Source organism: Argopecten irradians, chromosome 1 (assembly GCF_041381155.1).
Source record: "Argopecten irradians isolate NY chromosome 1, Ai_NY, whole genome shotgun sequence".
NCBI classification, from domain to species: domain Eukaryota; kingdom Metazoa; phylum Mollusca; class Bivalvia; order Pectinida; family Pectinidae; genus Argopecten; species Argopecten irradians.
Window position 1 is genome coordinate 6903049 of NC_091134.1, and position 27567 is coordinate 6930615.

General features: G+C 37.2%; 1 protein-coding gene across 7 annotated transcripts in view; it reads left to right on the forward strand.

The window, feature by feature from the left end:
* The window catches only part of LOC138316324 (multifunctional protein CAD-like), a 249472-nt gene that overhangs the window by 90541 nt on the left and 131364 nt on the right, over positions 1–27567 (forward strand). For all 7 annotated transcript variants that reach the window (XM_069257995.1, XM_069258013.1, XM_069258003.1 and 4 more), the window contains 9 exons: positions 11093–11260; positions 11525–11607; positions 11947–12193; positions 12557–12655; positions 12762–12863; positions 13339–13461; positions 13779–13961; positions 14199–14417; positions 14547–14714. In XM_069257995.1, the coding sequence (XP_069114096.1) occupies positions 11093–11260; positions 11525–11607; positions 11947–12193; positions 12557–12655; positions 12762–12863; positions 13339–13461; positions 13779–13961; positions 14199–14417; positions 14547–14714 (1392 nt within the window). The remainder of the gene's footprint in view (positions 1–11092; positions 11261–11524; positions 11608–11946; positions 12194–12556; positions 12656–12761; positions 12864–13338; positions 13462–13778; positions 13962–14198; positions 14418–14546; positions 14715–27567) is intronic.

Here is a 27567-nt window from a genome sequence, read left to right on the forward strand (position 1 = left end):
GTGCGCCGTCCGCCGTGCGTTAACTTTTCACATTTTGAACTTCTTCTCAAGTTCTACCAGTGCGATTTGGCTGAAACTTGCATGAAATGATCCTGACATGGTCCCGACAAAGTGTTGTTATTTTTCGGGTCGATCCGAAATCCAAGATGGCCGCCAAAGCCGCCATCTTGAAAACACATTTTGAACTTCTTCTCAAGTTCTACCGGTGCGATAAGGCTGAAACTTGCATGAAATGATCTTGACATGGTCCCGACAAAGTGTTGTTATTTTTCGGGTCAATCCGAAATCCAAGATGGCCGCCACAGCCGCCATCTTGAAAATACATTTTGAACTTCTTCTCAAGTTCTACAGGTGCAATTAGGCTGAAACTGACATGAAATGATCCTGACATGGTCCCGACAAAGTGTTGTTACTTTTCGGGTCGATTCGAAATCCAAGATGGCCGCCACAGCCGCCATCTTGAAAACACATTTTGAACTTCTTCTCAAGTTCTACCAGTGCGATTTGGCTGAAACTTGCATGAAATGATCCTGACATGGTCCCGACAAAGTGTTGTTATTTTTCGGGTCGATCCGAAATCCAAGATGGCCGCCACAGCCGCCATCTTGAAAACACATTTTGAACTTCTTCTCAAGTTCTACCGGTGCGATTTGGCTGAAACTTGCATGAAATGATCCTGACATGGTCCCGACAAAGTGTTGTTATTTTTCGGGTCGATCCGAAATCCAAGATGGCCGCCACAGCCGCCATCTTGAAAACACATTTTGAACTTCTTCTCAAGTTCTACCCGTGCGATTTGGCTGAAACTTGCATGAAATGATCCTGACATGGTCCCGACAAAGTGTTGTTATTTTTCGGGTCGATCCGAAATCCAAGATGGCCGCCAAAGCCGCCATCTTGAAAACACATTTTGAACTTCTTCTCAAGTTCTACTGGTGCGATTTGGCTGAAACTTGCATGAAATGATCCTGACATGGTCCCGACAAAGTGTTGTTATTTTTCGGGTCGATCCGAAATCCAAGATGGCCGCCACAGCCGCCATCTTGAAAACACATTTTGAACTTCTTCTCAAGTTCTACCGGTGCGATTTGGCTGAAACTTGCATGAAATGATCCTGACATGGTCCCCGACAAAGTGTTGTTATTTTTTGGGTCGATTTGAAATCCAAGATGGCCGCCAAAGCCGCCATCTTGAAAACACATTTTGAACTTCTTCTCAAGTTCTACCAGTGCGATTAGGCTGAAACTTGCATGAAATGATCCTGACATGGTCCCGACAAAGTGTTGTTATTTTTCGGGTCGATCCGAAATCCAAGATGGCCGCCACAGCTGCCATCTTGAAAATACATTTTGAACTTCTTCTCAAGTTCTACAGGTGCAATTAGGCTGAAACTGGCATGAAATGATCCTGACATGGTCCCGACAAAGTGTTGTTACTTTTCGGGTCGATCCGAAATCCAAGATGGCCGCCACAGCCGCCATCTTGAAAACACATTTTGAACTTCTTCTCAAGTTCTACCAGTGCGATTTGGCTGAAACTTGCATGAAATGATACTGACATGGTCCCGACAAAGTGTTGTTATTTTTCGGGTCGATCCGTAATCCAAGATGGCCGCCAAAGCCGCCATCTTGAAAACACATTTTGAACTTCTTCTGAAGTTCTACCAGTGTGATTTGGCTGAAACTTGCATGAAATGATCCTGACATGGTCCCGACAAAGTGTTGTTACATCTCTGGTTGATCCCAAATCGAAGATGGCTACCATGACACTATATCTAATTAATTTCCTACATGTTAAGGCCCTTTGGCCTCTTGTTTGAAATAAAATTTGTTGAAAGAAATTGAAAATGATCCTGACATGGTCCTGACAAATGACACCATATGAAATTAGATTTACTATTGCCAAGGTAGTCAGATGACCGTTAAGGCCCTTTGGGCCTCTTGTTTAAGGACTTGCCCTGTCGGGCAGGTGACTACAAAAACCTACCTGCCCGACTGGAAATTTGACTTGCCCAATAAAATTTAATGAAAAATGATACAATTTCTCTATTTTTATGATTAATTTATGATTCCTTTTGATTTTCTTAATTTTTGTGTTCTATGAGCATATTGAAGAATTAATAATTCACTGCAGTAAATATAACAAAATATGTCCTGTCCTAATAAATTGTTCCTAGCTACTGACCAGTCGGGCAAGTGATAATTATCAGGAACCTTCCAGACCTAATAACTCCACTGACACTTCAAATCTGCTTTGATGTATCTTCTTCTTAGTCCACACAATATCGGTGATTATTAACGAGATGAACAGGTGTCTTAGCTAACAATATTCTACAAGCAAAAACTGTAAAATACCGATAGGGAAAGATCGATTTGAGCAGACTAGGTTGTGAATAGCCGGCATGGCGAAAAGAACTTATAAATTTCTTGATTTTCAGTCAAAAGCTGGTCATGTATAATTAATCTTGATTCTTGCATATAATGATAAACTTTTGATTTCCACTATTGCCATACTATTGCTTTTGAGCTAGGCCTACCATTTGCTATCAATCTCAAAGCTCTTTGCCATGCTTTCTGTCAAATTACATTATGACTGTGTCATCAAAGCGCTTGAATTATCACATCATGTATACTACATGGGTGTACAAACATCTGTTTGACCATGACTAATTATACCGATAAATCTGTGTAGACAGCTTCATAGCTCAGATTTTGTTACATGACCCGTAAATGTATCTTAAGGACTGTGATATCAACTCTACATCAGCCTAAACAAGTATCAATGGCACTAAAATATCCACCTGCCCAGTCGGGCAAGTCACAGACGTAACTGACCTGCCCGACAGGAGGTCTGACCTGCCCCGGGCAGTCGGGCAATGGTTAATGTCGAGCCCTGATATAGTGCAATCACCAAAAAAGAACCGCAACAAAAAACAATACAACCATGCATATGCATAATATGTAGATAGTAATGCCTTTGTTTGGTCACCTGAGACGAAGTCTCAAGTGACCTATTCTAATCGCCTTTTGTCCGTCGTCCGTCGTATGTCCGTAAACAATTTACATTTTCGACTTCTTCTCCAAAACTGCTGAAGCAATTTCAATGAAATTTTGCACAAACCTTCTAAGGCATAAGGCCAATCAAAATTGTGAATTATATGGTCCCTACCCCCCAGGGGGCTGTGGGAGGGACCAAAAAGGGTAAAATTGAGTAAAATTTCAAAAATCTTCTTCTCTACTCACAGATGTGGTAGAATCAAATACTCTTCATAGATAGAAAGGTCTCAAGGCCCTCTACAAAAATTGTGAATTATATGACCCTGGGGTCTCAGGTTTCCCCCTGGGGAGGGGGTTAAGTTTACTATAGTTTATATTGGGAAAACACATTTTTAGGTCACCTGAGACGAAGTCTCAAGTTACCTATTCTAATCGCCTTTTGTCCGTCGTCGTGCGTCGTCCGTCGTCCGTCGTATGTCCGTAAACAATTTACATTTTCGACTTCTTCTCCAAAACTGCTGAAGCAATTTCAATGAAATTTTGCACAAACCTTCTAAGGCATAAGGCCAATCAAAATTGTGAATTATATGGTCCCTACCCCCCAGGGGGCTGTGGGAGGGACCAAAAAGGGTAAAATTGAGTAAAATTTCAAAAATCTTCTTCTCTACTCACAGATGTGGTAGAATCAAATACTCTTCATAGATAGAAAGGTCTTAAGGTCCTTTACAAAAATTGTGAATTATATGACCCTGGGGTCTCTAGTTTCCCCCTGGGGAGGGGGTTAAGTTTACTATACTTTATATTGAGAAAACACATTTTTGCACATTATTTGGTCATTTGTAATAGGAAATGAGTCAAATGTTGTCAGAATTATCAGTATGAGATGGCCATTTAATCTTATTAACAAATTTTCTATGACTGACCCCCAGGGGCCTTAGGGGCGGGGTCAAAAGAGGTCAAATAGGCTAAAACTTCAAAAATCTTCTTCTAAAATTCTGGAAATGGTAGAATCAAATATTTTTCATAAATAGAAAGGTCTTAAGGTCCTTTACAAAAAGTGTGAATTATATGACCCTGGGGTCTCACGTTTCCCCCTGGGGAGGGGGTCAAGTTTACTATACTTTATATAGGGAAAGCATATTTATAAGCATTTTTTGCTCAATTTTCATTGGAAACGAGTCAAACTTAGTTAGAATTATTAGCCTGAGATAGCATTTTAATATCATATCCATATTGGGGCTGTATCTCCATTTGCCCACTTTTTATAATCTGATAATTAGCAGAATGTTGTGACAAAGATTATAGTCTATTTCAGAGAAGTTAACCTGGGTTTACCTGTGTTTTACCTGTGAATTTCACCTGTGATACGTACTGTACTTATTCAATAAGGGTATCATTTATGTATAACTTGATGTACATGTATGGAAATAATATTACATGGAAAAATCTTTTGGTTTGATACTCTTTGTGATGTCAGTTATGTTATTGATTTTTCATATTAATAATATACATATAATAATAATATATAATGTATAAGTAAATAATTAACACATCAAACGTAAAATCAATATTTGGTCCTAACTTCAAAACTTCAAAATTCCTTTTTCTCTTTTTGACAAACATATATACCTGTACATATAAACACATAAATAATAACTATAATTGCTAATTGTAGTTCAATCAAAATATACCTTCTTGGATATCGAGCTACATGTATTGAGGTACATACACGTATAAACTTAAGTGGCATTTATAACATAATCCACATTCAACATATTTACAAAAATAGTTTATGGTAATAATTATGTAATCATGCAGTTTATGTTTACGCCTCTTTTCATTAGAAATCACCTTTGTGACAATTCTACTGAAATATTTATACTGCAATACATCGTGATTTTTAGGAATCCCATTGAGTCATTTTGCCGACAAAAATCTTACTCTTACCTTCATAATTTGATATGTTCGAACTATCGGAAATATGATCTATTATAAAAAATCAGGGTTCGAACTATCACTAGCTAAACAATTATCTCAATAACATTCACATTCTCTCAAACCATTTGCAATCTGCAGAAGTCTATATTCTGTAGAAATGCTTAGATGTTTATAATGTGATAGGAGGGATGCGCACTATACATATATATACATGACAAATCATGCAAATTCTTGTCACTGTAGAATTTGAATTTCGAGACATCTAGATCTGTACAGTTTGATATATAGGGTATACAACTGTATATGATATAATTAATATATTAGATACAAGTACAAACGTACATGTATATGCATTTGTATATATATAATCTTCATGTACATGTATATTGTTACATGTATCATCCTATAGATCCTTTATATCCTTTATATCGATCTGTAGCTATTATTCTATTATGGCCCTTTCCAGAGGGAACTGTTCTGCTATGGTGTTGTCTGGCGAGGTAATACCTCGCCAGACAACACTATAGGAGAACCGACGAGGGGACTATACCTCGCCAGACAACACCATAGGAGAACTGTTCCCGAGGGAAAGGGCCATAATAGATTTAGTACGTCACATGACATTCATTATGACGTCATATATTTGGTCGCGTGCTCATTCCCGGGGGACTATACTTTGGTATAGTTCCCGTAGTCAGGTATAGTCTCCTGTAGTCAAGAAGGACAGGGAACTGTCGCAAAATAGATCATAGCTGTTATCCAATCGCATTCCTAGTAATTATCATGTGATGTACTAAATAGCTACATTGTACACAAGTGCACATGCCACTGTCTTTAACTAATTCTTGAAATTGCAACAGTTTGTAAAAAAAAATCTGACATTTAATTCTCCTAAAACTTGGATGAAATTTTGTTCTTTAATACACCATTCCAATGGTGAAATTTATAAAGATGTAACATAAGATATCATTTATATTTGTCTGTCAAAGCGCACAAAATATTATATAGTACTGTATTGTATACAGATATATCGATATCTCTCTATCTATTTCCCCACTTTTGATAAACTAGAGGTAGCTCAGGTAAACGAACACAGGAAAGCACAGGTAAAAATTATTATGGAACTGACTATAATTGGTTTTCCATTGTTCTCCTATACCAACACTTTTCTTTGTTCTCTAAAAAGTGGGCAAATGGAGAACACACCCATATTGGTCCAGGCTGATCCCCTGGGGGCAGAGGGGCGGGGCCAAAAAAGGTCAAACAGGCTTAAACTTCAAAAATATTCTTTTAAAATTCTAGGAAATGGTATAATCAAATACACTTTATAGATGAAAAGGTCTTAAAGTTTGTTTATAAAAATTGTAAATTATATGACCCTGGGATCTCCTGTTTCCCCTTGGGGAGGGGGTCAAGTTTACTATAGTTTATATAGGAAAACACATTAATGAGCATTTTTTGCTCAATTTTCATAGGAAATGAGTCAAACTTGGTTAGAATTATTAGCCTGAGATAGCATTTTAATATCATATCCATATTGGTCCTGGCCGACCCCCTGGGGGCAGAGGGGCGGGGCTAAAAAAGGGTTAAATAGGCTAAAACTTCAAAAATATTCTAAAATTCTGGATATAGTAGAATCATGTAATTATAGATAGATAGGTTATTTGCATAAAATTCTGCGGTCCTGATTTTTTCCTTCTTTATCTAACTCCTTGTATTTGCATAGACTTTTACATGACCTCCGGTTATTTGAATAAAATATTCGGGAAATTCTACAAATAAAATCGAGTATTTTTCAATTTTGCAATATATTTTTAGCGAAATTCGCCGATATAAGTTTCAAGATACTTTGCTTTTACTAGAAATCATCATGGTGACAGATTAACGTTATTGTATGGCTTGTTATTGTATGCATGAATCTGCAAAGGTATTCGATGCTGTTACGATTGATCATAACTTTAGTATAATCACTGACTCAAACATCTAATTAAAGCATTTGCACTTTCAAATATGTTTATTTATTAACGTGACGTACCTTAGTTTGCGATCGGTTGGAGAAACTATGCTTCCTAGTCGGCTTGCAATGACTACCGCAAGTTTCGTACAGTATGTAGGATACAAAAGATACTTGCTACGTTGTTTCATTGCTACTTGAATATTAATTTCTGAAATGTTATCAAGCCGTATAGATCAACAATACAGAGAGAATTCTCAAAACACATTTAGGTCCAGTGAACGCATGGCTTCACCACCTGCCGCCATTTTCGAATTCATACACATGTGTAAAAACAACACTACTAGTTGATCGGCACTTTGAAGTTTAATCACGATCGTAAGTTCATTTTGCCAGGCAAATGTACGTAAAGGAGTAGATATGATAGGACCAGTATTATGCCTTAATTTTTCAGGCCGAAAAATATTAACTCTGATCAACATCAATTTCACACCAATAAATACTCTCATACTTGCCATTCAACAAAACATAACTTTTTATAACCATGTACACGATGTGCTCCACCTATGACGTCATCAAATTGATGATTTTCCTCTTCCTGCCAAATTTTGCTAGAAATTCTTCATCTTTAGGTTAGAGAAGGCTTGAAATGGATTTGGCCGCCACCTTGGAGCAACATTGTATTTTGCATGGATATGCGTAAATACACGATACACAACGTGTGAAAATCTCTTTCTGCTCCACGAAGGCGGCCACATTCATTTTTAGAGAAAACCACTCAAAAAGTATGATTTTTCAAGGATTTTTTTTAAAAATGGCAGGAAATTGCATGTTGATGACGTCATAGTGAACATAATTGGCACTTGCGGGATATTTTCGGGATGTAATGTGTTAGCAAATGTATTCAACTGTTATATGACAAAATATGTTAATCTTTACTGGAGAATTAATTTTGAGGCCATTTTTGAGTCTTAACTTACCTTCTCCTTTGTTTATTAGACCTATTTAGGTTCAGAATTGTAGACACAAATTCAATCCTGTTCAGTTATTGCATTTGATATCGATCGTTTAGCAGTTTCTCAAATATTCACATGTCGATCTAACGTAAACAAGAATCTAATATTGGAATATTTTTTGTTATTAAACAATTAAAATAGATTTACAACTTCGAAAATAATAACTTGTTGTTCGTTTTAAGTGTAAATAATTTACATATTTATCAAGTAAACGAAACAATATCTATTTGCCTGTTCACATACATATGTGCGAGGTCAAACGAAGGTGCAAAATGCCATCTCCGCCTATTCGAATACTCCGGTTATATTTGCATAATTTCTTCTGGAAAATGACTTATTCAAATAAGCGGAATCCTCTGTATAGTTTATATAGGGAAAACACATTTATGACCATTTTTTGCTCAATTTTCATTGGAAACTAGTCCAACTTGGTTAGAATTATTAGCCTGAGATAGCATTTTAATATCATATCCATATTGGTCCAGGCCGACCCCCTGGGGACAGAGGGGTGGGCCAAAAAAAGTCAAATAGGCTAAAACTTCAAAAATATTCTGAAATTCTGGAAATAGTAGAATTAAATAATTATAGATGGAAAGGTCTTAAGTGTTTTATAAAAATTGTGAATTATATGACCTTGGGGTCTCACGTTACCCCCTGGCGAAGGGTCAAGTTAACTTTAGTTTATATAGGAAAAACATATTTGTGAACATTATTTGCTCAATTTTCATAGGAAATTAGCCAAACTTAAACCAAGATATAGCATTTTAACATTCATATCCGTCCTTGATGACCTCCTGGGGGACCAAAGGGGCAGGACCAAACAGGGTCAAAATGATTAAAATTTCAAAAAATACCTCTAAGTTCAACAGGTTTGATGGAAGCAAATACTATTCATAGTCTAAAAAGTCAAATTTAATAATCACTGACCAATTTCAAGGCCCAGCATATAGTGTTTATATGTCTTTAATTTGTTTCATTATTTGTTTCATTATATATTCTAACTCAGGTGACCGTTAAGGCCCATGGGCCTCTTGTTAAATGACTAGCTGTTGATTTTAGGAAAAATCAAATCGAAGCGTTAAGCCTATGGTATCACATATGCTTTGATTGTATAAATATCCTGTGTGTTGAATGGTATGGTGTGCAATGAAATGATATACTGTGCTACCGTGTGGTAAAAGAGAAACTTTTCTGCTAGAAATTGCTCATGGTCCTCTTTCCCATATCCTGATATTAATCTCCTCATTTCAACCAAATAACCTTGCCTTAATTCCCGCCCTCTATCTCCCTTAGAAAATCACTAGCTTACCTCTTTTACCCATGAAATGTTATAATTGTTCCTGCCTCAAAACCTAAAAAGAGTTCAAATATGTCCTTACAGGGAAATAAGTTAAAGAAACTCTTCTTTTCAAAGGCTAGTTATATTTCCATATCACTTCAGTTTGATCATCATGAACCATTAATAATAGGAATGCTCATTTCTGACTTTTTTTTTAAAAAGTGTAAAAATGTAAAATTATTTAAATAGAAAAAAAAATGATAAAAATGGGCCAAAACCCATATTTAAGTGAATTTAGGATTGTCAAAATAGAAAACATCATGATGTATACTAAGTTTTACCTAACAGAAAGGATACTTCTGCTTGAATGCATATATTACATAAAAAATATTCTATATTTGGTTGGAATAGCTGATTTTAACATAACCAGGTGTTTGTAAGGAAACAGTAATGAAATTGATCATTACATGAAACCTGAATTTTAAAGTTATATGTGCCGTAACTGGGCGAAAATTTTGGCATGTTGATTTTTCTTCGTTAATCTATTGAAAATCATATGGTTTGATTAATTAAGCCGTGAAAACCATTCAAATGGCTTCAAATGTCTTATAAACGTTTGTTACAACACAGAAATTATGTACTGGAAAATTGTTGTTTTTTATGCCTTCATGTATATTTAGATGGAAACTTTCCTGCAGAAATCACTTTATAATTACTAATAACATTGTAAAAATGTGAAATGAAATTGTAGACCACAATTTGGCTTCATGGTCTGACCGTAGGTACTCATTTCGCTTTACTATAGATGTATACCTATAATGATTTTTGGCAGTACTGCTAAAATCATTTTCTGCTCTTATTTATAGTTGTGAAATTAAAACCAATGCATTGAAAGTACTGTAATTTTCCAAATGTTAATAATTTTTGGTGATGAATTACATATCTAAAGCTTATCTTAATTCGTGAGTATGAAAAATACGGCACATATAACTTTAAACAGACTTGATTTGAGTAATCGTTGATGATTGAGTGATGAATGCAGGGTTAGAGTGCTGTGAAATCCTTTACTAACCGAAGTGTTTATCTGTTCTGCATGGCTGCTGGTTAAGATTATATGAATTGGGGATTATATCTGGGTTTCCCTTGAGAAGTTCAGAGTCATTGGATTGATAAAAGTGCCATTGAATAGAAATCTTAAAACAGGTTTCAGATGTTGTTTTTATTTTTTCGTTTATTTTCAGAGTTATAAGCAGATATAGATTTTGTCATCACTTTCTGTGAGAAAACTTCTTTTTTCTGAGAAAAAGCAGATGTTTATAATACAGTGATAACCTGTTTACTAGCAAAGATAACAAGAAATTTAAGCAACCATTTATACTTGGTTCATTAATTCTGTGATGCTAAAAAATAAAGATGGAATCAAGTTTTGTAATATAGGGAAATGGAACCATAGGTACAATTGTACTGGAAGGCTCAACAAATGCAGAGTATTGTCAAAATTTTCAGAGGCAAAGAACTCTTTGGGAAATCTTAATACAGGATTTGTAACATTTGAAAGAATATTTCAGGACTTTCATAACATGACACTAGTTTCATTATTGATATAAATATCAATCATTACAGTTAACAAATATAGATCTGTGTGAAATATTTCTTCAAAGTTACTACATGTTTTGTGTAATTGAACCTAAATGGCTTCAAACTAGTTACCCATCAAAAATATAATGATGTTGTGTCTGTATAGGTAATATGATAAATACATGTATACTATATATACAGTACTAAGCCTTCAAACTCTGTTACTGATTCCTGTAGTCTGATATCACATAGATCTGCCATTATTAGTGACTACAATATTCGATCTCCAACAATGTATTTGCAATCATATTTTGAATGTTTGCTATTGCAGGAACTTCAGAACCCTACTGACCAGCGCATTTTTGTGCTGTCTGCTGCTTTAAAACAGAACTACACAATTGATAAACTGTATGAACTGACAAAGATTGACAGATGGTTTCTTAACAAGTTCAAAAATATCACGGACTACTACACAAACCTGGAGGCCTACAGAGGGCGAGTAAGTATGTGTAAAACTGAAGGTGTATTTAGACCTGATAAAGGATGTCCTGTACTGACACAAAACGCATGTCTGGCTATAGTGGTCAAACGGTCACTGTAATGATATAAGAAGGTATTGTAATGTATCTTTAGGTGCGTTCTTCATAAGAGAAGTTTAATGTCTTTACTTGATCTTAGTAGACATGACAATAGATTTAACATGTAATGATGTATCAAAAAAGAATCAGCAATTTATATGTTTTGTGGAACACTTGCCTTTCAGCCCAATGAAATTCCACGAGACACATTGAAGGAGGCCAAACAACTAGGGTTTTGTGATGAACAAATAGCTACTGCAATTGAGAGGTTAGAAATACAAGATTATAATCTTTGAACAAGTTTTACCATTTTTCTCTTAGAATAGCACCACAGTTGAAGCCTAGTACAGAACTGAAAAAGTTCATTTTTCATTTTTCCGTATTAGATATAAACACAAGATATTCATGCAATGGTTATTTTCTATGTACTAAATCTTTCTGACTCTAACATATATTGAATATTCCATGTAAATTAGTCATCAATAGGTCAAACGTCGTAATCTGATGCCAAGGCCAGAGTAAATTTGGTTCTGTTGATGGTTGAAAACATTATACACTCTTTAAATTCCATAATTCATAAAACCAAATTCTGTTCTTTATTCTACAGCACAAGTTTGATGGTACGGAAGCTGCGAACAGAGATGAGGATCATGCCTTTCGTGAAGCAGATTGACACGGTCGCGGCTGAATGGCCTGCCCAGACCAACTACTTGTACCTTACCTACAATGCCGCGGCCCATGATCTCAACTTCCCAGGAGGATATGTCATGGTGATTGGCTCCGGAGTCTATCGCATCGGCAGTAGTGTGGAGTTTGACTGGTGTGCAGTCAACTGTATCCAGGAACTGAGGGAGGTAATCATGCTTAAAATTTTTGCTTTGCTCCACATTACCCACTGGAGTCATTTTAGGTTAATGGAGTCATTTTTGGTCATCCTCAGAGGTGCAAAAAGTTAGCAGGAGTACCCTAGATAGAAAACCCACAGACGTATGTTCAGTGCAATCACTCCTTTGATTGGGTTGTGTCCCTGCAATCTGGTATTGTTTGGCTGATGACACTGTGCACATGGATTATAACTTAAATCACTTTGTCACAGAGGTCCAGGCTACTCCTTTTGACTTCTCAATGAAGATGAAATGTTCTGTTCATACAAAGCTCTAGTACCTCATGTTATTAAACTCTGAATTTTATGTACTAACAATTTCTGTCTGTTTTAGATGGGCCACAAAACTATCATGGTAAACTACAACCCTGAGACTGTCAGTACAGACTATGATATGTGTGATCGACTCTACTTCGACGAGATCTCGTTTGAGGTTAGTATATCTGGTGTTGTTGGTGTTTTGATTCTTACTGCCTTGTCTATTGGCTATCTGTATCGATTATGATGAGACAAAATCAGACAATGTGTGACTATTTCAGACCGTGATGGACATCTACGTGATGGAGGAACCAGAAGGCATTATCCTGTCCATGGGGGGACAACTCCCTAACAACATCGCCATGGCACTCCACCGACAGCAGGTATGTACCTACAACCAATCACATTCCACGGAGTATTATTTCTGCAGCTAACATATGTAATAGATGAAACTACAATTATGACTTTGGAATTCTCTTCCCTCAGCATTCAGGGAGTGTAAGGACTGTGTTGCCAATGTCAGATAAGATACACTACTTACCATTGAGTTTGTCAGGATGTAAGAGAAGTGTTATTATAACTGTTATCACTATACATTGTATTATAGCCAATAGGTCCTCGTTACATAAGAACATCCAAACTTTCAACCCATATCGTAAAGTCTAATATCCTAAAATGATCTGAGAACATGAAGGAAATAAACCACAGGATGTTAGGTCACTTGATATATTAGCTTTGGACAATTTATGCACACACATTATTGCACTTAAAATATTGTATTGAAGGAATCTCAAATTAGAGTCAAGTAATTTCTATACATCTGTAGTGCCTTAACAATAAAACTGGTATTGGTTGTAGGCACGGATACTGGGTACCTCTCCTGAGAGTATAGACAACGCAGAGAATCGATTCAAGTTCTCCAGAATGCTTGACAATATGGGAATCAGCCAGCCTCTGTGGAAGGAACTCACCAACATGGAGGTAGGATAGCAGAGTCTCATATTGCGCAACTGTTTAGGATAATGATGGTATTGGTCAATGATATGCTTTTTTATAGGCCGGCAAGGTTTAAATACAAGTCCATGCATACATATATAAGTTCTTAATGGTCAACTACAAGTTCTGTGATAAGTCAGATGAACATCAGTCGTGAATTCTGGCGATAGATCCTGTCGAAGCAAAAGAAAAAATGATCAAACCAAGACAAACCAGCAGTAAATTATTGATTCGTCTATCTGACTTGTTTTGAACCTTAACAATACAGTCCAGCTTTGAACCTTATTTGATTGTTATTTCAGAATGCTAAGAAATTCTGTGAAGAGGTTGGTTACCCCTGTCTGGTTCGGCCGTCCTATGTACTCAGCGGAGCGGCCATGAATGTGGCACACTCCCACCACGACCTTGAGTCGTTCCTAACTCAGGCCAGTGCACTCTCCAAGGACAACCCAGTGGTCATCTCCAAGTTCATCCTCGAAGCCAAGGTCAGTTACTGACCCAGATATGGTCCTTTGTTTTAGCTGATATGTTCTTAAAGCTGGTTACAATTGAAATACATGTATCTACATGGCCTGATTTAGGGTCTATACCAGAGAAATACATTATTGAATGGTCAAAGATCTCTTGGATATTTTGTGTGTCAAATTGGAATGCTTTGATTAATGTTTTATTGTGATGTGGTTGTGCTTTAAATAATGAATACACTTTAATTGATGTTTTAGGAAATTGATGTGGATGCTGTGGCTTGTGATGGAGAAGTAATATGTATGGCTGTGTCAGAACATGTAGAAAATGCTGGAGTTCACTCAGGGGACGCAACTCTAGTTACTCCACCACAGGATCTCAATGAAGAAACACTAGCCAAGATTAAACTAATCTGCTGTGCTATTGGGCAGGCCTTGGAAGTCACTGGACCATTCAATCTCCAGCTCATAGCCAAGGTCAGCAAAATAAAGAATAGGAAAGTTCAACTTTTTTGAAAATTGATATGTTTGTTTAAGGCAATTATCGTTATTTATTTTGACCATTCATGCAGAATTATTTTACTGAATATATCTTATTTATTTCAGGACAATCAACTGAAGGTCATAGAGTGCAATGTTAGAGTGTCAAGGTCATTTCCTTTTGTTTCCAAAGCATTGGACCATGACTTTATTGCCACGGCAACAAGAGTGATAAAGGGAGAGAAGCTGGAGCCAATCAGTGTTCTATATGGAGTAGGCAAAGTAGCAGTCAAAGTGAGTTTGTAATGTAAACACAAGGAGAAACAGCTTAAAGTATTCATTTCGTGAGAGCATTAATTGTTTGATACAGAGGCTGTCCCACTTATTGACTTGATTGACTGTGAAACAAAATCACAAACCAGACTTGAAATATTAATAGTACATGTATTTGATATTCAATGTACCTGAATTTCTTAGGCATTGCCTGTGAGCTATATATCATTTAAAACATTGAAAATTATCTTCTGGATGCTTCCTGATGCCATTTGTTACATTGTATTTAGATCTGTGTTAAATATTTCTATATGAGTTGAATCTATTCCAATACACTGGTAGCCCTATTCTGTAATTTTCTTTCTCAAACTGTTATTTTAATCATACATGCCATACCTCCCGGCGTGAGACAAAACCTCCTGTACTTTAAAGCCTTTTATTGTCTCCCGGCAGGAGAGTCTTAATTCCCGATTTCTATAAACCCCTCCGTTTTATTTTCGTTGCCACATTTGTGTACATGCTAGGTTAATTTTAGCACGAGAGTAACCACTCCCTGGCCCCCTGACCAACACCCAAGTGGCCCTAATTATCAGCCTTGGGCTATTTCCACCTTGGCTTGTGGTGTCACTTTCACTCACGTCTGTGTATTACGTAAACTGAAGTCAAGCAGCCGATCTGCCGCCTAGAAAACAATCAGCTGGCCTTTAAATAGGCTAAAATCTTTGAACGACTTCTTCTAACTAACCAAAAGGTCCAGGGTACTCATATTTGGCCTGTAGCATGCTTGGATGAAGGGCTACCAAAGTTGTGAAAATAAATGACCTTGACCTACTATCAAGGTCACAGGGGTCAAATAGGCTAAAACATTTTAACGACTTCTTCTAACTAACCAAAAGGTCCAGGGTACTCATATTTGGCCTGTAGCATGCTGGGATGAAGGGCTATAAAAGTTGTGAAAATAAATGACCTTGACAGACTGTCAAGGTCACCGGGGGTCAAATAGGCTAAAATCTTTGAACGACTTCTTCTAACTAACCGAAAGGTCCAGGGTACTCATATTTGGCCTGTAGCATGCTGGGATGAAGGGCTACCAAAGTTGTGAAAATAAATTACCTTGACCTACTTTCAATGTCACAGGGGTCAAATAGACTAAAATCTTTGAACGACTTCTTCTCACTAACAAAAAAGGTCCAGGGTACTCATATTTGGCCTGTAGCATGCTTGGATGAAGGGCTACCAAATTTGTGAAAATAAATGACCTTGATTTACTACCTACTATCAAGGTCACAGGGGTCAAATAGGCTAAAATCTTTGAACGACTTCTTCTAACTAACCAAAAGGTCCATGGTACTCATATTTGGCCTGTAGCATGATGGGATGAAGGGCTATAAAAGTTGTGAAAATTAATGACCTTGACGTTCTGTCAAGGTCACCAGTGGTCAAATAGGCTAAAATCTTTGAACGACTTCTTCTAACTAACCGAAAGGTCCAGGGTACTCATATTTGGCCTGTAGCATGCTGGGATGCTGGGATGAAGGGCTACCAAAGTTGTGAAAATAAATTACCTAGACCTACTTTCAATGTCACAGGGGTCAAATAGGCTAAAATCTTTGAACAACATCTTCTAACTAACCAAAAGGTCCAGGATACTCATATTTGGCCTGTAGCATGCTGGGATGAAGGGCTACCAAAGTTGTGAAAATAAATGACCTTGACGTACTGTCAAGGTCACAGGGGTCAAATAGGCTAAAATCTTTGAACAACTTCTTCTAACTAACCAAAAGGTCCAGGGTACTCCTTTGAACAACTTCTTCTAACTAACCAAAAGGTCCAGGGTACTCATATTTGGCCTGTAGCATGCTGGGATGAAGGGCTACAAAAGTTGTGAAATTTAATGACCTTGACTTATAGTCAAGGTCACCGGGGGTCAAATAGGCTAAAATTTTTGAACGACTTCTTCCAACTAACCGAAATATCCAGGGTACTCATATTTGGCCTGTAGCATGCTGGGATGAAGGACTAACAAAGTTGTGAAAATAAATGACCTTGACCTAATTTTAAGGTCACAGGGGTCAAATAGGTTAAAATCTTTGAACGACTTCTTCTAACTAACCAAAAGGTCCAGGGTTCTCATATTTGGCCTGTAGCATGATGGGATGAAGATCTACAAAAGTTGTGAAAATTAATGACCTTGACGTACTGTCAAGGTCACCGGAGGTCAAATAGGCTAAAATCTTTGAATGACTTCTTCTAACTAACCGAAAGGCCCAGGGTACTCATATTTGGCCTGTAGCATGTTAGGATGAAGGGCTTCCAAAGTTGTGAAAATGAATGACCTTGGCCTACTTTCAAGGTCATATGAGTCAAATAGACTAAAATCTTTGAATGACTTCTTCTAACTAACCGAAAGGTTCAGGGTACTCATATTTGGCCTGTAGCATGATGGGATGAAGGGCTACCAAAGTTGTGAAAATTAATGACCTTGGCGTTCTTTCAAGGTTACAGGGGTCAAATAGGCTAAATTCTTTGAACGATTTTTGTTAACTAACCCAAAATCCAGAATACTCATATTTTGCTGGTGGCAAGCTGGGATGCAGGGTTACCATAGTTATAAAAATGAATGACTTTGACCTTCTTTCAAGGTCACGGGTCAATTAAGCTAAAATCTTTTAACTACACCTTTTAATTAGCCGAAAGGTCCAGGGTATTCATATTTGGCCTGTAGCATGCTGGGATGAAGGGCTACAAAAGTTGTGAAACTTAATGACCTCGACTTATTGTCAAGGTCACCGGGGGTCAAATAGGCTAAAATTTTTGAACGACTTCTTCCAACTAACCGAAATATCCAGGGTACTCATATTTGGCCTGTAGCATGCTGGGATGAAGGACTAACAAATTTGTGAAAATAAATGACCTTGACCTAATTTTAAGGTCACAGGGGTCAAATAGGCTAAAATCTTTGAACGACTTCTTCTAACTAACCAAAAGGTCCAGGGTACTCATATTTGGCCTGTAGCATGATGGGATGAAGATCTACAAAAGTTGTGAAAATTAATGACCTTGACGTACTGTCAAGGTCACCGGAGGTCAAATAGGCTAAAATCTTTGAATGACTTCTCCTAACTAACCGAAAGGCCCAGGGTACTCATATTTAGCCTGTAGCATGTTAGGATGAAGGGCTTCCAAAGTTGTGAAAATGAATGACCTTGGCCTACTTTCAAGGTCATAGGAGTCAAATAGACTAAAATCTTTGAATGACTTCTTCTAACTAACCGAAAGGTTCAGGGTACTCATATTTGGCCTGTAGCATGATGGGATGAAGGGCTACCAAAGTTGTGAAAATTAATGACCTTGGCGTTCTTTCAAGGTTACAGGGGTCAAATAGGCTAAATTCTTTGAACGATTTTTGTTAACTAACCCAAAATCCAGGATACTCATATTTTGCTGGTGGCAAGCTGGGATGCAGGGTTACCATAGTTATAAAAATGAATGACTTTGACCTTCTTTCAAGGTCACGGGTCAATTAAGCTAAAATCTTTTAACTACACCTTTTAATTAGCCGAAAGGTCCAGGGTATTCATATTTAGTCAGTAGCAAGCTGAGATAAAGGGCTATCAAAGTTGTGGAAATGAATGACCTTGACCTACTTTCAAAGTCACGAGAGTCAAATATTCCAAAATCTTGAATTTTGAACTTCTTCTGAAGTTCTACCAGTGTGATTAAGCTGAAACCTGCATGAAATGATCCTGACATGGTCCCGACCAAGTGTTGTTATAATTTATGTCGATCCAAAATCCAAGATGGCTGCCACAGATGATCCAAGGTGGCTGCCACAGATGCCATCTTGAAAACACATTTTGAACTTCTTCTCAAGTTCTACCAGTGCAATTTAACTGAAACTTGAAACATGAAATGCAGCTGATATGATCTTGTCAAAGTGTTGTTATATCTCTGGTTGATTCCAGATTGAAGATGGCTACCATGACACCATATCTAATTATTTTCCTATACAGCTATTGCCAAGATAGTCAGATGACCGTTAAGGCCCTTGGACCTCTTGTTTTTTTTTTGCAGGGGGATTATTTATTTAGAATATTGGTGAACATTTTAGAAATAAATATTTGTATTTTTCCTTACATAAATCAAAAGAAAATGAGTCCAGTATGTATTCAAAAAAAAAGTGGGGAAAAAAATAGACAAAATGTATATTTAAAAAAAGGTGATAAATACATTGAAATAAAAGTATACAATTTATTTATTGGCATTTTGCATCTTCTACATTTGATGTAAGCCTTAATTAACATTAAAAAATGCAAAATGAGCCACCAAGGCCTATGGGGATAATCAAACTTAAAACTTAATTTGTTAACAAAATATGTTTTTGTAATTATTTTTCATATTATTGATATTTATATATCTCTGACGCGCCGCAAAAATGCCGTGTGCAATGCTACCGTTTTTGAGTAAAAAATCTACCTCTTTTTGGTCACCAAAGGTTAACATGTCTGTCTATATCACCCCTTGAAATTCATAACTTTTGAAAACAAAAGTTCTTACAACACAGGTACGAAACATGAAGACTGTACATACAGGTTTAAAGGCGCTGAAACGTCTCGCGTAGGGACAAATATAAACTAAAATTTCGATTTTTGATGTCCTATATCTCCGCCATTTTGAATCATATGACCTTGAAATCGGTCATTTTATGTATCTGAGGGAATGCTCTTCCACATCCAATTCAAAACATTTCTCTTTGAATTTTCATGAATTACGGTAAAATTTACGTTAAAAAAATGAACGAAACACCATATTCGGAGGGCTATATTTCCGCCATTTTCAGTGTTTTGTCTTTGAAATTGAAACCCGATACAGATTATATGTTAAAGTCTTAATTTACAAAACATCAACACCCTACATTAAATGATAAAGGGGCTACGAGCTCACAAATTACGGTGAAAAATAAGGAAATGGAACAAATTGCCATATTTGGAGAGCTATATTTCCGCCATTTTTAGCCCACCATCATCAGATGGTGGGCTATTCAAATCGCCCTGCGTCCGTGGTCCGTTGTCCGTCGTCCGTCGTCCGTCCGTAAACAATGCTTGTTATCACTTTTTCTTAAAAACTGCTGCAGGGATTTTGTTCAAACTTCACATGGAGGGTCCCCTTGGTCCATATTTGTGCCATACAGATTTTGAGGCTGATCGGAAAAACAAGCTGGCCGCAAGGCAGCCATCTTTGATTTTAGCAGTTGAAGTTTGTTATCGATATTTCTTGAGAACTACTGAAGGGATTTTGTTCAAACTTCACATGGAGGTTACCCTTGGTCCCTAGTTGTGCCATACAGATTTTGAGGCTGAACGGAAAAACAAGATGGCCGCCAGGCAGCCATCTTTGATTTTGGCAGTTGAAGTTTGTTACCGATATATTTCTTGAGAACTACTGAAGGGATTTTGTTCAAACTTCACATGGAGGTTACCCTTGGTCCCTAGTTGTGCCATACAGATTTTGAGGCTGATCGGAAAAACAAGATGGCCGCCAGGCAGCCATCTTTGATTTTGGCAGTTGAAGTTTGTTATCAATATTTCTTGAGAACTACAGTAGGGATTTTGTTCAAACTTCACATGGAGGTTACCCTTGGTCCCTAGTTGTGCCATACAGGTTTTGAGGCTGATCGGAAAAACAAGATGGCCGCCAGGCAGCCATCTTTGATTTTGGCAGTTGAATTTTGTTATCGATATTTCTTGAGAACTACTGAAGGGATTTTGTTCAAACTTCACATGGAGGTTACCCTTGGTCCCTAGTTGTGCCATACAGATTTTGAGGCTGATCGGAAAAACAAGATGGCCGCCAGGCAGCCATCTTTGATTTTGGCAGTTGAAGTTTGTTATCGATATTTCTTGAGAACCATAGTAGGGATTTTGTTCAAACTTCACATGGAGGTTACCCTTGGTCCCTAGTTGTGCCATACAGATTTTGAGGCTGATCGGAAAAACAAGATGGCCGCCAGGCAGCCATCTTTGATTTTGGCAGTTGAAAATTGTTATCGATATTTCTTGAGAACTGCTGAAGGGATTTCGTTCAAACTTCACATGGAGGTTACTCTTGGTCCCTATTTGTGCCATACAGATTTTGAGGCTGATCGGAAAAACAAGATGGCCGCCAGGCGGCCATCTTGGATTTTGATAGTTAAGGTTTGATATCCCCATTTCTCATAAAGTGCTGAAGGGATCTTTCTCAAATTTAATATGCATGTTCCCCTAGGGCCCTTGTTGTTCATATTGCATTTTTGGACCAAACGGTGAACAAGATGGCCGCCAGGCCGCCATCTTGGATTTTGATAGTTAAAGTTTGTTATCGCTATTTCTCAGAAAGTACTGAAGGGATCTGTCTCAAAATTCATATGTAGGTTCCCCTAGGGCCCTAGTTGTGCATATTGTGATTTGGGACCGATTGGTCAACAAAATTGCTGCCAGGCAGCCATCTTGGATTTTTTTTATTCAAAGTTTGTTATCGCTATTTCTCAGAAAGTATTGAATGGATCTTTCCCAAATTTCACATGTAGGTTCCCCTAGGGCCCTAGTTGTGCATATTGTGATTTGGGACCGATTGATCAACAAGATGGCCGCCAAGGAGTCATCTTGGATTTTGAAAGTTGAAGTTTGTTACCGCTATTTCTCAAAAGGTACTGAAGCGATCTGTCTCAAATTTTATATGTAGTATGTTTGAAAAAGTTTAAAAAGTAGAGAAAAGATCCATCTTTCCTTTGTCAGATATAGATCATTCTTTGGTGGGCGCCAAGATCCCTCTGGGATCTCTTGTTCTATATAACCCCTTGAAATCCATAACTTTGAAGACAAAAGTTCATACAACAGAGGTATGAAAAATCAACACTGTACATACAGGTATTAACCCATACCAAAATAAAGTACAAAAAAAGTACACTAAAAAAAGGTCAAAAAAAGCATGCTTCAAAAAAAGCATGCTTTTTTTGACTCAATTTGGAACCAAACTTACCTCCCGGTTCCAAAATGAGTCAAAAAAAGTACAAAAGTACTAAAACAGGCTCATAAAAGCATGCTCTTAGTACACTCTATTGTTTTACACCAAAAGTACAAAAAAAGTACTCTGTGGGGGAAAAAAAGTACAAAAAAGCACACATGACCGTGGCATGTGTACTTTTTAGGTCATCTGACCGAAGGTCAGGATGACCTATTGTCATCGTGTTTCGTCCGTCGTCGTGCGCCGTGCGCTGTGCGCCGTGCGTCGTGCGTAAGACTATTTATACAAAAGCCTACTCCTCCTTCATCCTTTGATGGATTTCATCCATATTTGGTTTGAAGCATCATTAGGGAAGGACAATCATATTTTATATAAATGAGCCTGGTCCGACCGCTAGGGGCTGAGGGGTGGGGCACCAAAAGGGCAAATTTTCTTATTTTAAGCTTTAAAATCCTACTCCTCCTTCATCCTTGGATGGATTTCATCCATATTTGGTGTGAAACTTCATTGGGGAAGGACAATCATATTTTATATAAATGAGCTTGGTCTGACCCCTAGGGTCAGAGGGGCAGGGCCTCAAAAGGGCAAATTTTCTTAATTTTAGCTTTAAAATCCTACTCCTCCTTCATCCTTGGATGGATTTCATCCATATTTGGTGTGAAACTTCATTAGGGAAGGACAATCATATTTTATATAAATGAGCCTGGTCCGACCCCTAGGGTCAGAGGGGCGGGGCCACAAAAGGGCAAATTTTCTTAATTTTAGCTTTAAAATCCTACTCCTCCTTCATCCTTGGATGGATTTCATCCATATTTGGTTTGAAACATCATTGGGGAAGGACAATCATATTTTATATAAATGAGCCTGGTCCGACCCCTAGGGGCTGAGGGGTGGGGCCCCAAAAGGGCAAATTTTCTTATTTTAGCTTTAAAATCCTACTCCTCCTTCATCCTTGGATGGATTTCATCCATATTTAGTGTGAAACATCATTAGGTAAGGACATTCCTATTTTATATATTTGAGATAGTTGTGACCCCTAGGGGCTGAGGGGTGGGGCCCCAAAAAGGCGAATTTTCTTATTTAAAGCTTTAAAATCCTACTCCTCCTTCATCCTTAGATGGATTTCATCCATATTTGGTGTGAAACTTCATTGGGGAAGGACAATCATATTTTATATAAATGAGCTTGGTCCGACCCCTAGGGGCTGAATGGTGGGGCCCCAAAATGGCAAATTTTCTTAATTTTAGCTTTAAAAACCTACTTCTCCTTCATCCTTGGATGATTTCATCCATATTTGGTGTGAAACATCATTTGGGATAGACAATCATATTTTATATAAATGAGCCTGGTCCGACCCCTAGGGGCTGAGGGGTAGGGCCCCAAAAAGGCAAATTTTCTTAATTTTAGCTTTAAAATCCTACTTCTCCTTCATCCTTGGATGGATTTCATCCATATTTGGTGTGAAACATTATTTGGGACGGACAATCATATTGTTTATAAATGAGCGTGGTCCAACCCCTAGGGGCTGAGGGGTGGGGCCCCCAAAGGGCAAATTTTCTTAATTTTAGCTTTAAAATCCTACTCCTCCTTCATCCTTGGATGGATTTCATCTATATTTAGTGTAAAACATTATTGGGGAAGGATAATCATATTTGATGTAAATGAGCGTGGTCCAACCCTTAAGGGCTGAGGGGTGGGGCCCCAAATGGGCAAATTTTCTTAATTTTAGCTTTAAAATCCTACTCCTCCTTCATCCTTGGATGGATTTCATCCATATTTGATATTGAAACATCATTGGGGAAGGACAATCATATTACAAATGAGCCTGGTCCGACCCCTAGGGGCTGAGGGGTGGGGCCCCAAATAGGGAAATTTTCTTAATTTTAGCTTTAAAATCCTACTCCTCCTTCATCCTTGGATGAATTTTATCCATATTTGGTGTGAAGCATCATTGGGGAAACACAATTATATTTTATATAAATGAGTCTGGTCTGAACCCTGAGGGGTGGGGTCCCAAAAGGGCAAATTTTCTTAATTTTAGCTGGCTCACTTCCTGTTTTAAGGTTTCAGTCTCCGATCTCAATGAAAATTGGTCTATAGGGGTAAATTGATGCCGAACAACATGCAAACATTTTCGTAAAGATTTTGCTATTCCAAGATGGCCGCTGGCCCACTTCCTGTTTTAAGGTTTTAGTCTCCGATCTCAATGAAAATTGGTCTATAGGGGTTTTAATTGATGCTGAACAACATGCAAACATTTTCGTAAAGATTTTGGTATTCCAAGATGGCCGCTGGCCCACTTCCTGTTTTAAGGTTTCAGTCTCCGATCTCAATGAAAATTGGTCTATAGTGGTTTTAATTGATTCAGAAGGGGGAACTTTAGGTAAGGACAATCATATTTTATAAAGGACCGATGTAAGACCCATGGGGATAGTATGACTGAGGTCCAAAATGGGAGCTTTGCTGAAATTTGGCTTTAAAATCTGACTCCTCCTTATATTAATCCTTGAATGGGTTTCGACCATATTTGGATGTAGGGCTACCAAGTTTGTTCAACAAATGACATTTACCTTTTTCAGAAACTTACTGTTTATATTAATCGTTAACCAATACTTTATACTGTGACTTTGTTGTTTTGTGCCATGAGTCAGATGACCGTTAAGGCCCATGGGCCTCTTGTTTTGTACTTTTTTTCATCCAGAAAAAGTACTAAAAAAGAACAGTACTTTAATAGTACTTTTGAAGGTAGGCCAAAAAGTACTAAAATAGTACAAAAAGTACAAAAAAAGTATTCTATGAGGGGAAAAAGTAAAAAAAAAAGCACACTGTGTACTTTTTTTGACCTTTTTTCATTTAGAAAAAGTACTAAAAAAGTACAGTACTTATTTTGACCTTTTTCTATCCAGAAAAAGCACTAAAGAAGTACAGTACTTTTATAGTACTTTTATAGGTAGGCCAAAAAGTACTAAAACAGTACAAAAAGTACAAAAAAAATATTTTGTGGCGGTAAAAAAGTACAAAAAAAGCACACAGTGTACTTTTTTTGACCTTTTCTTTTGTCTAGAAAAAGTACAAAAAAAGTACAGTACTTTTTTCAGTACTTTTCTATGTAGACCAAAAAGTACTAAAACAGTACAAAAAAAGTACAGTACTTTTTTAGTACTTTTTAACAAGCTCAAAACAAATTATAAACTGTATGAAAAATTTACTAGTGATGTTGGTGGAAAAGTACCAAAATAATTAAGAATACAATATGAAAACCCAGGTGTACTCTTTCACTAATTTCAAATACTATGATAGAAATCTTATTTATTGATGGTTAGAGGTGCCTCAGCTCACCTAGATGGACCTATTAGTATCTCTTACAACACAGAAAAAGTTTAGCAATGTTTTTCTTAAATGAAGATGGAATTCAAGGTTGGTTTTTTTGTTCAAATAGACTTGTCTTAGTTAGTGCAGTGTTTTTTATGTGACACACAATCCAGCCAAGATGGACCCACACATCAAGTTTAAAGATAGTACCTGGACACGGTAATGCACAGAAGAAACAAATAAATTAACCCATACCGAAATAAAGTACAAAAAAAGTACACTAAAAAAAGGTCAAAAAAAAGCATGCTTTTTTTTACTCAATTTGGAACCGAACTTACCTCCCGGTTCCAAAATAGGGGTCAAAAAAAGTACCCTAAAAAGGCATAAAAGCATGCTTTTTAGTAAGCTTTAAAATCCTTTTTCATCCTTAGATGGATTTCAGTACAAAAAAATTTGGTGTACTTCATTGGGGGGACAATCATATTTTATATAAATGAGCTTGGTCCGACCCCTAGGGGCTGAATGGTGGGGCCCCAAAATGGCAAATTTTCTTAATTTTAGCTTTAAAAACCTACTTCTCCTTCATCCTTGGATGATTTCATCCATATTTGGTGTGAAACATCATTTGGGATAGACAATCATATTTTATATAAATGAGCCTGGTCCGACCCCTAGGGGCTGAGGGGTAGGGCCCCAAAAAGGCAAATTTTCTTAATTTTAGCTTTAAAATCCTACTTCTCCTTCATCCTTGGATGGATTTCATCCATATTTGGTGTGAAACATTATTTGGGACGGACAATCATATTGTTTATAAATGAGCGTGGTCCAACCCCTAGGGGCTGAGGGGTGGGGCCCCCAAAGGGCAAATTTTCTTAATTTTAGCTTTGAAATCCTACTCCTCCTTCATCCTTGGATGGATTTCATCTATATTTAGTGTAAAACATTATTGGGGAAGGATAATCATATTTGATGTAAATGAGCGTGGTCCAACCCTTAAGGGCTGAGGGGTGGGGCCCCAAATGGGCAAATTTTCTTAATTTTAGCTTTAAAATCCTACTCCTCCTTCATCCTTGGATGGATTTCATCCATATTTGATATTGAAACATCATTGGGGAAGGACAATCATATTACAAATGAGCCTGGTCCGACCCCTAGGGGCTGAGGGGTGGGGCCCCAAATAGGGAAATTTTCTTAATTTTAGCTTTAAAATCCTACTCCTCCTTCATCCTTGGATGAATTTTATCCATATTTGGTGTGAAGCATCATTGGGGAAACACAATTATATTTTATATAAATGAGTCTGGTCTGAACCCTGAGGGGTGGGGTCCCAAAAGGGCAAATTTTCTTAATTTTAGCTGGCTCACTTCCTGTTTTAAGGTTTCAGTCTCCGATCTCAATGAAAATTGGTCTATAGGGGTAAATTGATGCCGAACAACATGCAAACATTTTCGTAAAGATTTTGCTATTCCAAGATGGCCGCTGGCCCACTTCCTGTTTTAAGGTTTTAGTCTCCGATCTCAATGAAAATTGGTCTATAGGGGTTTTAATTGATGCTGAACAACATGCAAACATTTTCGTAAAGATTTTGGTATTCCAAGATGGCCGCTGGCCCACTTCCTGTTTTAAGGTTTCAGTCTCCGATCTCAATGAAAATTGGTCTATAGTGGTTTTAATTGATTCAGAAGGGGGAACTTTAGGTAAGGACAATCATATTTTATAAAGGACCGATGTAAGACCCATGGGGATAGTATGACTGAGGTCCAAAATGGGAGCTTTGCTGAAATTTGGCTTTAAAATCTGACTCCTCCTTATATTAATCCTTGAATGGGTTTCGACCATATTTGGATGTAGGGCTACCAAGTTTGTTCAACAAATGACATTTACCTTTTTCAGAAACTTACTGTTTATATTAATCGTTAACCAATACTTTATACTGTGACTTTGTTGTTTTGTGCCATGAGTCAGATGACCGTTAAGGCCCATGGGCCTCTTGTTTTGTACTTTTTTTCATCCAGAAAAAGTACTAAAAAAGAACAGTACTTTAATAGTACTTTTGAAGGTAGGCCAAAAAGTACTAAAATAGTACAAAAAGTACAAAAAAAGTATTCTATGAGGGGAAAAAGTAAAAAAAAAAGCACACTGTGTACTTTTTTTGACCTTTTTTCATCTAGAAAAAGTACTAAAAAAGTACAGTACTTATTTTGACCTTTTTCTATCCAGAAAAAGCACTAAAGAAGTACAGTACTTTTATAGTACTTTTATAGGTAGGCCAAAAAGTACTAAAACAGTACAAAAAGTACAAAAAAAATATTTTGTGGCGGTAAAAAAGTACAAAAAAAGCACACAGTGTACTTTTTTTGACCTTTTCTTTTGTCTAGAAAAAGTACAAAAAAAGTACAGTACTTTTTTCAGTACTTTTCTATGTAGACCAAAAAGTACTAAAACAGTACAAAAAAAGTACAGTACTTTTTTAGTACTTTTTAACAAGCTCAAAACAAATTATAAACTGTATGAAAAATTTACTAGTGATGTTGGTGGAAAAGTACCAAAATAATTAAGA